Consider the following 15,199-nt stretch of genomic DNA (forward strand, 5'->3'; position numbering starts at 1 on the left):
GTATTCTCACCATATTTAGACAGAGCAGGTCTAGATTTTGGGGAGGGTAAAATTACAACATTTCTTTGACTCCTCTTCAATGAACAGTTGACTACCCAGTGCGGTCGGTCCTTAAAGGGACCTATTGTCCTCGGTATCCACTTTTGACGACAAGATTTCCTACAAACACTTCACTGTGGATATTCTCTCCTTTACATACTGTGTCAGAAAACCTGCTAATTTAACAGTGAATGCATTGATTGTATCCAGTGAACCCTCGCTATAATGCGGTTCACCTTCCACAGCTTTGCTGTTTCACAGATTTCTTTTGGTGCAGGTTTTTAATGCTTTTTTTTAACAGTTAATTGTGTTCTGCATCCTGATTGGCTAAGGAGCAACGTGAACAGTTTTTGCATCTCGTCTCTGTACAGCTTGCCAAATTTACCTTTGCAAATTTTTGGTCTTTGGTTTCATTGTATCAGTGACAAATGCTGGTCTGTCAAGGAGGGGAAGCTCAATTTCGGCCTACATCATAAAATGTGTCCGTTTATTTAGACGTGAATTCTACTCTCTGTTCCTTTTCAAAAAAAATGAAAAGGATGACTTCACCATAAGATCAGTGATTGGCTCATTTTACTGTCAATCCAAAAGAGATTCAGCCTCAGACAGCTCATCCAATCATCATGCAGAAAAGCTGAGCGTCCAGGCCAGCCGATACACGCCCACTGTCCATAGACTCCCAGAGACGCTGAGTGTCCGATGGGTGGGACAAAACCAGCATTCAACCAATGACTCATCTCATTTCAATGTATTGGGATAACCTACCCTGAACTCTCTCGACGCCCAGCGTCCGGGCGGTCGACGCGCGTCCACACAGTTTGAAGCACAGTGAAGCTGTAGGAATGAGAAGAAGCTGATCCGGAACAAAAGTTGAGCGCGTTGTAGAGCATATTTAGTCAATGACATGTCCACACAATTGTACGTACACACGTACATTTGATCACTTACTTTTTGACATTTTATGTGAAGCTGAACATCCCTTGTAGTCTTAGAGCAATCACCTCTGCATTGTATACATAGTTCAGTATTTTATAAGAACTGTAAAAAATAAAGCTGACTACTTCATGGATTTCGCCTATCGCAAGTTCTTTTTGGAACGTAACCCCCGTGAAAAAAGAGGGTTCACTGTATACCCATTGTATATGCTGTGTAATAATTTTAATTGAATATGAAGTTGAATTATTATTTGAATGCTGCCGATGATCTATCTTCTCTATTCAGGCCTTTGTTGCTGACGCTAGTGACAAGCACCATTGTGTTTTCATTACATTTTCATTGTGTGTGCACCCGTGCAGCTCAGGCCATTGAGCGCCGGCTCCTGAAGGCCGACCACACTGCCATACACCCGCACCTCCTGGACATGAGGATCGGCCAGGGTCGCCACCAGCCGGGCTACTTTCCCAAGCTGCAGGCCGATGTTCTCATACACTCGCAAAGCATCAACAAGTGAGTCCTTCATCCGCGATTGGAAACCAATGTCTAGATGACTTATTCAGCCAGAAAAAGATGTGCAGTGAACCACAGATTTTCGCGGGTGATAAGTTTCAGATCAAGTCACTGGGCTGCATTTTAGCCACGCTCAAAACATTACTACGGTGTTCTCAATTTTGTCACATTTTCAGCAATTATCTACAAACTATTATGTACTAAGAACCAAATTGCTCAATTCACTTTACTGGATCTTTTTAAACATTGTATTTTTAAATGCCAAAATGTTCAACGAAACCATTTCAAAGTCTGCAACCTTAATCCTAATGAAAATTAGCATAGATGTAAGCAGAAATGATAGATCTTCAAACAACAGCCACTTTAACACACATGAAGCAGTAACGATATACAATACAGCCAACAAAAGAGAATTAAACACTGTATTTTAAAAAACAAAATGTTCAACCAAATCACATACAGTAATTTCATTTCACGAAAGTTCAGTAGCTAAATGCTAACGTACAATATCTGGAAGGCCAAAATGTGTCAACCTTCAAACAACTGCTACTTTACACACATGGAGCACCACGATATATAAAAAATCCAAATCAATCGCTTGAAACTGTAATGTATATTCTTGGTGTAAGACTTGAATCATCATAAAGCCGGAGTTCACTGTGTTACAGGTTGGATCCAGGGCACTCTTCCAAATCAGTCTTGCGAATCAGCTTGATTGTATTTTTATGGATTGGAAATAGACTGCTTTTATATTGCACTTGGCTTGCTCTCATGTATTCACAGCTCTTTCTGCTTCAGTCACACCATGATTAATAGTGATGGCGTAAAATCAACGACTCATTAGCACACAGCAGAAGCTTCGTGGGGTCCTCAAAGGGACTCAACCAGAATGGAATCGAACAGGAAGCCTTTCGTTTTCAAGATCACCATCTTTTTTTTTTCGACCTGAGTCAAGCTACTCGTATTGTCATATGAAAATGTATTGTCACAAAGCACACATGGATAGTCAGTAAAAATACAGTGGTAGCTCGACTTGTGAGTGACCTGACTTACGGTTTTCTCAGGAGACCAGATGTTGCTCAGATGATATTTTGCTTTGACTTGCGAGCAAAAGAGAACGTGTTACTTCAACTTGTTTATTGCCACTCCCAGTTCAGGTTGACAATCAAATTAAAGATGAAGCAAAGAGAATTTCAGTCCCCTCCAAAAGTATAGGAACGGCAAACTCTTTGTTTTGAGTTTTAGATCAAAACCTAAATATGAGACAGAAGTACATGTTGTGCCTGTAATTTCTTCACTGCTGAGTGTCTGATTGTTTACGTCCGAGGAGGCGATCCAGTCGTGTCACACCATCCCGCATATGCGATACCAAGAGAATGTCAGCAGCAGGAGAGCTCTCTGCACCAGATGGTGAACAAAGACAGGTGCTTTGTCTGGCATTCAGAAACAATCCCGTACAAAAATGTGATTTCCTTATGTCTGTTGATTTCGGTTTCCTCCACAGAAGCACTCATTGGCAAGGAAGCATCTTAACCAGCTGAAATTTCTGGACATGTCGCCTCAAGTCATCGCTCAGACCCACAGGGAGTTTGTTCAAGGGCTGCTGAGTGAGTGTCGATTGAAGGTGAGAGCTCTTGATGGTCTACAAAAGTCATTATTAACTCTGCCAGGGGGCTATTTTTATTGCACTGTGGTGAGATTGCCATTTTGTCGTGCTGTCCAGTTGTGCAATAGACCTTTCTATAATGTTTTGCAAACATTAGATGCTGGGGTACTTCCGGTTTGCAAAAAGCAAATGACCAACACTAATGTAAAATGATGACAACAACTGTCTGAGGTTGCACCACCAGATATTCCCTAAAATGTTTAGCTTTTTTCCCTTTGATTATTAATACTTAATGTTAAATAAATGAATCACTAATTAATTAGGAATGCGTGCAATGATACAGATACTGTATATGTGTGCTTGTACTCTACCTCATAAAAATGCTCAGAATCTATGACATCGATGCCACTTCACCAGCCTTCTAAATACTCTCAAAAGTAAATGAAATGTAGAAAATGTTCAAGAAACATTTGTGCTTTGGAATAATATTTTATCAGGTAAAAAATGTTACATTTTCATCACAATTTCAAGCCTTATTTGCATCAGTAATTGCTTCTTGTTACGAGCGTTTGCTCACATGTAGTTGTACTTCAGTCGAAAATAAATTGCATCCCTGAAATTAACCGACAAAATCTGTGGGTGAGGAGGATGAATCGAGTGGACGTCATAAACATTTACTGAAAACGACCGGGCTGCCTTCTGTCGAAGTTAGACACTTGAAATTACCGGGTTTGTGGGATGCATTTTCTGGCAAAAATGTTTGGTTGGGTTGTCTTTGAGTAATTTAGCAAAACATAATGGCTCGCATGCTCGAAGAGGACGATGCGCAATCCATTTCAGGGTCCATAGAGCTCATTTGTGCCATTTATCCAAGCAACCAAAATTAAACTCAATCGCTGGTCCGTCAATGAGCATGTTAACTATAGCTGAATGTCCTTGCTTGCTTGTGGAAATGTAAATTGTGGTCAGTGACTGCAGTCTCTTTGGTAGAAATGAACCTCATCTATAATCACATCTTTTCAACTGACACTTGACATATTCAAATTGCGCCTGTCGAGGAGAAGGCTAAAATCACTGTTCACGCCATCCCTTTTGTGCTCAATCGCTCTGCATTGGTCAGATGACATTTAAGGGTTTGTTTTTTGCTACCTTAAGTGCATCATGGTGAAATGGTCAACAGCAGGGGTGTCAAACTCATTTTTGTCGTGGGCCTCAATGCAGTTATGATTTCCCTTGGAGGGCCATTATGACTGATGATGATTGTGAAAGCATATATATGTTTAACTGCCTCCAAATATTGCATACAGAGCGAACAACAAATTGATGGATAACTAGTTTTGAAATCAGAAGTCAAGAATAATGGCTTGTTCAAACATTGTTAATATGGATTACATATGACCATTTAAAATTTTAGTTCAGACTTTCGCAAGCATTATGGAAGTTGACATGCTTGATTGGCTTTTGCTGGCCACATAAAATGATGTGGCGGGCCAGATCTGGCCCCTGGGCCTTGACTTTGACATTTGTGGTCCACAGTGTTGTTTACAAACACCCTGAATTGTTCTCTTACTTTTCAATTCATTCTGCGTCTCAAGACCAAACGTATGTTGATGGAGAGGATGGGGAAGGAGAGTGTGGAAGTGGGTCAGGGGGAGGCCAACATTACTGGCCTGCAGGAGAACACGCTGATTCACGGTCTGTGCGACCTACTGGAAAGAACCTGGGGCCACGGTCTGCAGATGAAACAGGTCAGATGTGATCACGCAACCTCATGTCAGCCAAATGAAAATGATGTCAACACACTCACAGAGGTATCATGGTAAATATGACTGTTGCTGTGTTTAAACAGGGCAAATCAGCTCTGTGGTCGCACCTGCTTCATTTCCAGGCAACCTTGGAGAAGACAGAGGTGCCTGCTGAGACTCCAGGTAGTAGGGATTGGGATGACATGCTGTGATGAACTAGACATCATCCTGTGTCGTTTCGACAGTTCATTCCGACTTTTATGAGATGCAGTTTCTGATTCCTGTCAAATATTTTCAGGTGCAGAGCAGAGAAAATATGACGATGGCGGTGTCCTTCTAAGAGGATCCTTAGTCCAAGATATGAGGTGTGTAACAATGGAGTTTAATGGAAGAAAGTTTGTTGCTTATAATCAGACATTTTCCCTTGGAAAAGAGATGGAAAATGTGTGAGTCATGATTTTGAACCCATCTCCTGACTGATACTTTTGAACAAGAAGATCCCTCGGATGCTTTGGAAGCACTTTGTAGACCATGGGTTGTGCTGTAAGACGTGACTACAAAAATGTCAGGATAAGCCTACTAGAGTGAAAGCGTTACATAAAGAAAGTTGAGTGGAGTAGAACATCTGAACTTTATTTGTTGTGTGGCTCTTAATTAGGGACACTTTAAATGATGGTACGTGTGCTCACCCCTTTATATTTTGGACACACAGGAAAACAAGGGGTGTGAAAAGTGGTATAATAGTTCAAGTAAAATCTGAAACAAAAACAATACAACAATACAACAATTAAAAAAAATACACAATTTTTTTAAAAATGATGCAAAAAGGAAAATGTTACTCTGAACAATACTTGACAATTAATAATGATAAATCACTATTTAACATTCTTAACGTGTGCATAACATTTTCTTTCAGGTTTATCCAAACAATGAGTGAGGGTCTGTCTGAGGTGGGACAAGCCCGGGCCTGGATCAGCTTGGCCCTGGAGAAGAAGATGCTCTCACAACACCTTAAAGAGCTACTTACAAATCAGGAGTTGCTTAGGTAAACAAATACAGTAATTTAATTCCTGTGTTTGTCTGGTGCCTTATTTGACCTTGTTTGCTCTTGTTTGTCCACACAGACAGTTATACAAGCCTCACGCTTTCCTTCTGTGCGAGGAAGAAAGAGAACAGTTTCTATTCCATCTTCTCTCTCTCAACACAGTGGACTACCTCTGCTTCACGCACGCCTTCGCTTCTATCAGTGAGTCAATACAAATAGAACTCCCATTTGTTAATTTATGTGACCCATCGGCAAGACAGGGCAAGTTTATATGTGCAGCACCATTCAAACAATCCAGAGTGTGTGGAAGGAATTCAAAGCAGGAATAATGTTGAAAATCAACATAAAAGCGGGATAAATAAAAACATGAAACATTATGTGCGTGCGTGCGTGCGTGCGTGTGTGTGTGTGTGTGTGTGTGTGTGTGTGTGTGTGTGTGTGTGTGTGGATATATAGACACAAATAATATTTCTACCCATAAACAACCCGCCTCTCTGCAGACATTCCCTATCGTGTCGCCATCATCCCCATGAAGAAGCTGAGCATCGCCATGGCGACTGTCAACCCATGGGTGTGTGTGTCTGGAGAAATGGGAGATTCGGGAGTGAAACAGATCCCCAAGAATACCCAAGAGATTTTTTTTGAGGTTTGCGTCATCACATACATAGTTAAGAACTCATTTGTTAAAAATGAAAAGAATAAAACAACAGCAGTTTTTTTTTCACCATAATGATCTCATTTGGAACAAAGTTTAATGAAATTATAGCAGGTCCTCTCGGAATAAGTTAGTACCTTGGCTTACAAATGCTCCCAATTTATGAGTTTTCGTAAGCAGTTGCTTATCAGCTTGAGCCTCACAATTTGTTGTGTTTGTTCCAGTGCAAGAACCTGGGCCGACTGAGCACTTTGCAGCTGGGACAGGAGAACTCGGGCCTGCTGGCCAAGTGTCTCATTGACTGTGTGATGGTCTACAATGAGATCACGGGCCACACATACAAGTAAGAATTTTGTATACTTTGAATGCTACATGCTTCTCATTTACGCTGAATATGACAGATGTCCTAATCTTTACTGTGTGTACTGTGTCAGCATCAACTCAACTGTTATTGGACTCAGACAGCTTTAGACTTCTTGTTTAGTTACACCCCACAAAATTAGGTCCCCTTGCTCAAGATAATAAAATTAAGTACAAGCCCAGCTTCCATTTTTAGAAACATTTCTAATTTTGCACCACGTTTAGTCGTGCAGATGTACTGAATAAAATGTAAAAATAACTCTTTGTTTCCCCTGCCCGTTCTGGTTTTTAAATGTGCATGGTCGTTTCTGCCAGGTTCCCTTGTGGTCGATGGTTGGGGAAAGGCGTGGGTGACGGCAGCCTGGAACGAATCCTCATTGGTCACTTGGTATCACCTGGTGGACAGGAGGATTCCGGAAGATGGACTGGGACCCCGCCAGAGTTGGCCTCACCCTCCCAAGGTGTACGAGCTGTGTTGGGATCCCTTGGAAACCGGGCGAGTACGTACTGAAAATTATTCAGTAAATTCTTTATAGTATTACTGTCTGGAAAGTATTTCTTGTCATAAATGGCGGTTCTTGTACTTGTCTTCATGCCTTCTTATGTTTCTTACTCTGTACTTGTGTTTTTGTTTGACAGGAGTGTTGTCTGTTGAAGTCCATGAAGACATGCGGGAGGCAGCTAATAACCTTGTCAAGCACTTTCACAAACCTGAACAAGAGGTATGTGAATGTAATTTAATACATACAGTATAATCACACAGTATCGTACTTGGGCCTTAAATGAGGAGTTTCATTGCTTAATCCACTTCTAAATACCACCGGTATCATGTCACACTTGTAGAAAGCGTCAATACGCCACACAAACACAATATGACAGCACAGAACTGGACTGTGGGCATCATGTGGAGCAGTTCAGAATAAGTATTTATCTAATAACACGAGAAAGCCCACAACATTTAAATAGAATACATCATATTCGCCAGGGATGCTGATCATTTAATGTGCGCAAATCCGTTCGGATGTTGTTTTGCTAGCCAGGCTTGGACTAGATTTCAGAATTTGAATGTAATGGAGCTCCAGAACTGACACGCTAACTGGACACTTCAATAGGTAGCTAACTAGCTAATGGATTTCAAAAAATCTCTAGAGTAGCAGACCTCCACCAAGGCCAAACATCTCTTATTTGGATCAACACTTTCAGTGATACATTGTATTGTCATGTATTATAATAAATATGGTAGTACAAATACTATAAAACAGGGGTGGGCAATTATTTTCCCGGGGGGCTGGGCAAATGAGAAGCAGAAAATATTGTGGTGAGCCGGGCCAAAAGTTAGAAATAGAAAATAAAGAAGATAGCACAATGTCTTTGTATGCCAGTAATAATGTAACATTCTCCTCCACCATCACACTCGGCACCGGTTCTCCTCAAGGATGTGTACTAAGCCCCCTGTTGTTCACGCTCTACACATTTGACTGCTATCCCACCCTTATTAGCGGTCCAGTTTGCGGAAAGTTTTTAACATGATAAGAATCAAACCATTCTAGGAAATGTTCATTTACTCGAGCCACAAGCAATTCACTCTGAGCATGGAAATTGCCAGAATCGGACTGAGTAAGAATCGCTTCCTTGTTTTTCAAAGTCTCGTAGATTTGAGTTTTTCCGACTGCGGGCGTCTTCTGAACGTTTCGTACTTTGTTACCCGCTTCGTTTAATCAGATACATATCACTTTCCCTTCCATGGTCATTACTCTCTCCCTCTTTCTTCGTCTTCCTCTCCCTCCCTGTGCTCAGCAACTTGAATTAACTGAGCCACCTGGTGTTGAAATACCATTACAACTCCAAACGAAATGAATGCAGTAAACCTTAATTGTGCACCAATCTTCGGCGGGCCGGATTAAAAAGACCAGTGGGCCGGATCCAGCCCGCGAGCCGTAGTTTGCCCACCCCTGCTATAAAGTATTGCCGGTTGTCTTTTGTGTGAGGACATGCCAGTGAAATTGACTCTGGTCTCTCCTTGTCCCTTTTCCATTCTGGCAGAGAGGCAACCTGACCATGTTGCTATGTGGCGAGGGAGGACTGGTTCCCTCTTTGGAGAAGTTCCTCCTCCATGGCTTCAAGTCTAGCCGTCTTTTCCAGAGAAATGTGTTTGTTTGGGACTTTGTGGGTGAGTGCTGTGTTCTTCCGTGTTACATATACTTTCTAGCTGTCTCGCTCTATAGGCATTTTAATTCCATTCCGTTCCTCTTTCACTTTAACACCAAAACTAAGGCTGGATTTAAACAACATGGTTCCCATGATACAATTAGGATTTAAGGACAATGTTGGATTTTTTTTTTTTTTTTTTTGGTGTGTGTTTTTGTGTAAGAGAATGTGATACGTTTTTGGGTGGATTGGGCAAGTTTTTGGGTGTAACCTAGAGATTCTTTGGTCAAAGTGAGATTTGTTTTTTTGTTTTTTGTTGTTTTTTTGGGGGTGACAGTGTGAGATTTTTGATGTACCGGTACATAAGAATCTCTGTGGTGCATGTAAGAGGTTCTTGTGTGAGTGAGGTTTTTTGAGATTCAGTAGGAGGTTTTGACTGTGTCAGAGTTTTTAGGATAAGAGTGAAAGGGTAATTTGGTGTGTTTTTGTGCATGTGAAAGGTTTTTGATGCACATCAGAGTTTTTTTTTTGTTTGGTCTTTTTTAGTGTGTGTGTGTGATTTTGTTTTGGTTGAGAAGTTTTGGGAGCATGTGAGTGTTTTTTGGTGCACAGGTGCAGTTTTTATTGCATTTTTTGTGTGAAAGTAGGCGTGTTTTGTGTGTGTAAGAGAATTTTTTGAGTGAACTGGAGAGGTTTTTGTTGAGTTAGGTTTTTCTTCAATGAGAATGAGAAAATTTTAGTGCATGATCGACTTATTTTCATTTGTGAGAGTTTTTTTTTTGGTGCATGTGAGAAGTTTTTGGTATAATTGAGTGTTTTTGTGTGCATGAGGCTTTTTTCATGAGTTTTTGCTGTATGTGAAGATATTTGTGTGTGCAACAGATTTTGGCGGGGATGTGAGAGCTTTGGTGAAAGACAGTTTGATGTGAGTTTTTTTTTGTGATATTTTTTTTCCGCATGATTGACGTTTTTGGTTGCATGAGTGGTTTTTCTGTTATTGATACTTTTATGAAGTGAGTTTTTTGGTATTAATTAGTATTTCTGTGTGTGTAAGACAGTTTTCGTTAGTGTGAGGTTCTTTTCTTTTTCATGTCAGAATATCCTGGTGAATATCGGAGTTTTTATTTGGTAATGTGAGAGGTAAGTATTTTTTTATTTTGGCATCTTGGGATATGTGTCATTTCAAATGTACATGTATGTTGAACTATGGGATCAAGGCATTAAATGAGAATTGGGCACTTAGAACTGCAGTGTATATCGATCCTAAAATTCTCTGTGTGTTTTTGGAATAGAGAAGGCTGTGGTTTCCATGGAGACGGCTGACCAGCTGGGCCACCCGCCATGCTCCAGGTTGATAAAGGAGCCGCCTTGCGACTTGCTCTGCCACTACGTCAACTCCATTAGCGCCTCGCCGCGAAATATTGGAAAAGAGGGCAAGTTCCAGCTGTTGGTTTGCCTGGGAGTCAGGTGAGTGACTCCACAATATGCACTTACCCAATCACCTGCGTTTCAATTAGGGGAAGTGTGCACATTTAGAGTGCTTCCTGACATATGTCCTGGGTCAAATTTGACTTAATTTGACAATTTGGCGGCAATAAAATAAAGTTAATGTCAAATTTTCACCCTAAACCTGGGTAACTTTTCCTGAAGTTATTCAAAACACAAAAATGAAAATATTTAAAATGTCTTTATTTTGTACATTTGCACTTTTGCACAAGGTTTGTATACAAATTCAACCTGTGTCTACTGAAATGTGTTTCTGCTGAGTCTCATTGACTAGTGTTGTAAATATGTACAGTATATAGATTTCTTTCCCCCTGTAATACCATTATTTGTATAATTGTGTGTAGCTACTGTCCAATTTACTGCTGCAAAACCTGAATTATGGAATCTGTAGACTAAAATTATTAATTTTTCCCCCTCAGATTTCATATATAATATTTCTGGTGTTAATGCTGTGTGTGGCTCAGAGCTTACCTACTGTTTATACAGTATAGTAAGTAATATAAAGTATTTTTCAAATTGCTCTCATATCTTATAATTATCTAATTTTGTCTGCTTTGATTACAAGAGGAATGTAGGATTTTTTTTACACATTGAAATCTTTTATCCTAGCAAGTGTTAGCTGTAGAATAATTATGATTACCATTCACATGGGAAGGATAAAGTCAGACTTTTTGTGTACATGCAAGACTGGTCTGCAAAGTGTTCCTTTGCACCTGTATTCATGGTTGCAATTCAGTTTTCCTAATTCGATGCAAAACATGTTTGCTTCAAGTTTGTCACTCCAAGTCGAAGTTTACACACCTGATGCAAAATAAAAGACATTCAAACATTGTAAACTCAAACACCAAAATATTTAACTAAACCATATAATTTTATCAAACATAAGTCGACTAGCTTTCGGCCAATATATACTAGGAAATGCCATAAATGAGCAAAAAGAAATTAGCATAGTAAAATCAATCTGTCTTCAATGACTAACCAGCTGGCCTGTCCTCTTATTAGGGACCGTCTCCTCTCCCAGTGGCTTCCCCTTCTAGCCGAGTGTCCCCTAACGTCACGTACCTACGAGGACGGCGCCCTGATGCGCGACCGCGCGGCCGTGTGCTCACTCTCTCGCATCTTGCGCACACTCAACGAGTTCGCCATCACGCTGGAGACGTCGCTGGTCAAGGGCGTGGTCCTCTGACACATCATAGAGGACGTTGCCACGCAGACTTCTGAACTCCTTGTTTGCTGTTAAAAAAAAAAAAAGGCCCCCGTGGACGTGAATGATGCCATGTGAGCTCCAAACCTTTTGCCTTGTAAATGTCTTTACACACTGTATCTGCTTCGGGAAGTAGTCAGATTCTCCTTTGTGTGATTACACTGTGAAAAGAAAAAAAAAAAAAACGCAAAACAAGCTTTGGACAGAAGTTGTCATTCACAAGTTCACATGGACAGACTGTTTGTTTTCCTCATATCGTGTGCATGCTCAGAAAAAAAGTACATTGTCGTATCTTTGTGGGGCTTACTTGTCATATGGCCGCTACCCTTAAAAATACTGCTCTTGGACCCTTGACACTTCACTTTTACAATTTCAGGACATATCGTAACTCTTACCAAATCAAGCCATAGCAGTACATAAAATGCGAATTAAAAAAAACACAACAAAATATAAAGAAAGTAAAGAAATAAACTGTTTTTCTAAAGGCGGACCACTTTCTGTGTACTGATTGATCTAAATACATCACAATACGACTTTATCGACGTAGCATTTCACAACAGCTGCAACTGTAACAAAGCACTTTACATATAAACCTTGTCGGAACCCACGATGGAGGGGGTATGGCGATTCTGTATTTACTTGTTATCCAAGAGAAAACCGAGGGCAACAAAAAGCAGCGCTGCAACAAAGGGGAGGCTGCGATGTTCAGAACTAATGCACAGGCATAACCAGCAGAAAAATTAAAGGCATGTCCAAAATTAAAGTCGAGTGTCAAGGGGACAAAAGCATGAACTGGGTAACATCCCAGAGTCAAACAATACAGCACACAATTGTTACAATTACAATAAGTAATAAGTAATAAACTTCATTTATTTCACTGGTTCAATTCAAGAAGTGAAACTCGTATAGATCTCTATTTCATGAGGTTTTTTTTTTTTTTTTTTTTACATTTTGGCGATTGAAAACCCCCACATTCACCATCTCAGGAACTTATACTATTACATAGGAACTGGAATCAAAAGGTTTTTGAATGTAGGAATACAGTGAAGCTTTCCCTGTTTATTGCAGGGTGGATATTCTAGACTCAGCCGCAAAAAGCTGAAATATAGAGACATCATGAACAAATGCAGAATTGTTAAAAGCACACTTAAACTGATGAAAATACATTTTTTTACTGTATTGCAAACAATTTTGAAAAATTGAGAGCATAAACGTACAGATCTTTCTGAACATATTATGTACATATTATCGTTTAAGTGCTATGAGGATGCGGCGCCTGGCGTGGTGTCCTGTTACGTTTGCATGTGAGTGACCACTTATGAGCTCTGGCTGACAGCACCTCCTGTGCAAGTCTGTTCTGAGTGCCTTTTTCTATTCTCCTGGCATTCACTCAAGAGCTGAAAAGCGCATCGAGAACTGACTCTCCTTTCAACATGCGATAACATGCGAATAATTAAGTAAACTGTGTGAACCAATTAAAAAAAAGTCACTTCAAAATCCCGCGATATTGGCCTTCTGATAAGTATGTTTGTGCATTAGTGAACTTAACACAGTGATTCTCAATGTTTTGCACAATAGAATCACTGCCTAAATACAGTTCAGTTGTTAACTTTCAAGTTCAATACATTTGCATTTATTATATAACAACTGTTTCTTTTAAACATGTATTTCATTAGCTAGGTACCATTTTTATTCAACTTTAAAGTGTAATACAATTTAATTGGCTCAGTAGTCTTTTTTTAAGCCCAGTGTTTATGTTCAGACATGAACACATTCTTAATTGCACATTTAGGAGTAAAGTCTAGTTTTTGATGACATATTTTTCGGGGGTACTTTTTGTTTAAAATGTTTGACAACCTCAGGTTGAATATGAATTTCACTTTTCAATTTGAACTAATGAAATAAGTGGACTTTTTAAAAAACACTCTAATGCACAGGTGTCAAAGTCGAGGCCCCGCTAGCCTGATCTGGCCCTCTACGTCATTTTATGTGGCCGGCGGGAGCAAATCATGTGTGTCAACTTGCATGATCCTTGCTGAAATCTGTACCGAAATGTCAAACTCTCATGGGTAATAAATAACATTGAGATTTTGCACTGGCCCTCCGAGGGAAGCGGTAACTCCGAAGTGGCCCGAGACAAAAAATTAATTTGGCACCCCTGCTCTAATGCAATGAAATGCACCAATAATGTGCTTTTTTTCCTCAAGCGTGTACTTAACCTTGAAAGTGTTAACTCTCCTCCAACTGCTATTGCTCTCACGCTCTTAACTTTAAAATGAAACGCATGCATGGCCAGTCTGTTTGGTTTGTCTCTAGTGTGTTGTGATCCCAACTATCGGGTCTTGGGCCTTATTTGCTTATTCCCGCGCCAAAGGGGCGCTTTGTTCCCTCTGTGTTGCGGTTTGCTATGATGCTGTTGTTCTTATTATATCTGCTCTGGTAACTTCACTTTTTTGTGTTGATCAGACTCAGAATAGTTCAAGTCTGTTCTCCACTTCTCTTCTTGTTGTAAATATGTTAGTCTCATCGCATAATCTCTCAATGTTGTGACATGTTTTCCGGTTCAAAGGCATCAGGTTCGTGTCCAAACTATAGATTATTATCCTGTGGATGGTGGTACTGCTTTTTGTCTGACATAAAAGTGTTAAATAGAGAGCACCAGCTCCTAAAAAAACAAACAAAATACAACAGTATTAAACCGTGACCCCCTGTTTGTCATAAACGTATTAAACACACTTTTAAAAGTATTCCTTAGCGCCTGTTCGCACATGCTTGCTGTCAAGAAATGGAAGACGACCATATAACATCACTTAGAAGAAGAAACGGAAAGGAGAATACTCGCTCACTAGCGCAGCTCTCCAGATAAGAAATTGTGTGCTTGCTTCAAGCTGTTTCCTCATCACTCCCAGTTGACATTTACTGTAAAATTGGCATAAAGCAAAAGAAATATTAGACATTGGACATTCGAAATGGTCAGCCAGCCCATATAATTTCGTCACGAGTCCAATGCTAACATATAATGTTCCAGTCATTGTAACCTTTCAAACGACTCCTTTCACATATGGAGCATAATTGCCCAGGTAATTTTTCAAAATTTTCAGAAAACAATAAGAGTTCAGTTGCCTCGTATAACCTTTGCACAAGAATAGATGTGAACACACACATGCACTGAAGCCATGCAAATCCGAATGCGGATTTGCCTGTACTGTAAACCACCCACATCCCGTTAAAACAAATGATCGCTTAAAAGTCCATGATACAGTGAGGGTTCACTGTATTACGTTTCATTTACTAGTGAAGAAACACCATCTTTCTCCTGCACTGCCGCGCAAGCACTATGTCGCTATTGTCATTTAAATACAGATTAGAGAGAGCAATAAATGAAGGTTATTTATGAAAATGTGACGTCTCAAATTAAAGTTACTAATAAAACAAGTTGAATGCA

General features: G+C 40.0%; 1 protein-coding gene across 2 annotated transcripts in view; it reads left to right on the top strand.

The window, feature by feature from the left end:
- The window catches only part of LOC127598080 (DENN domain-containing protein 5B-like), a 36,913-nt gene extending 21,714 nt beyond the window's left edge, over window positions 1-15,199 (top strand). Inside the window, exons 7-21 of one of the 2 annotated variants that reach the window (XM_052061609.1) lie at window positions 1,335-1,485; window positions 2,813-2,909; window positions 2,990-3,109; window positions 4,687-4,839; window positions 4,941-5,019; window positions 5,135-5,201; window positions 5,753-5,881; window positions 5,961-6,082; window positions 6,382-6,527; window positions 6,761-6,879; window positions 7,212-7,396; window positions 7,536-7,618; window positions 8,940-9,066; window positions 10,337-10,511; window positions 11,553-15,199. In XM_052061609.1, coding sequence (XP_051917569.1) covers window positions 1,335-1,485; window positions 2,813-2,909; window positions 2,990-3,109; window positions 4,687-4,839; window positions 4,941-5,019; window positions 5,135-5,201; window positions 5,753-5,881; window positions 5,961-6,082; window positions 6,382-6,527; window positions 6,761-6,879; window positions 7,212-7,396; window positions 7,536-7,618; window positions 8,940-9,066; window positions 10,337-10,511; window positions 11,553-11,736 — 1,937 coding nt within the window. In that variant the 3' untranslated portion in view covers window positions 11,737-15,199. The remainder of the gene's footprint in view (window positions 1-1,334; window positions 1,486-2,812; window positions 2,910-2,989; window positions 3,110-4,686; window positions 4,840-4,940; window positions 5,020-5,134; window positions 5,202-5,752; window positions 5,882-5,960; window positions 6,083-6,381; window positions 6,528-6,760; window positions 6,880-7,211; window positions 7,397-7,535; window positions 7,619-8,939; window positions 9,067-10,336; window positions 10,512-11,552) is intronic. The other variant, XM_052061610.1, reaches the window with a different exon arrangement.

This window comes from Hippocampus zosterae, chromosome 3 (genome assembly GCF_025434085.1).
Source record: "Hippocampus zosterae strain Florida chromosome 3, ASM2543408v3, whole genome shotgun sequence".
NCBI classification, from domain to species: Eukaryota; Metazoa; Chordata; class Actinopteri; order Syngnathiformes; family Syngnathidae; genus Hippocampus; species Hippocampus zosterae.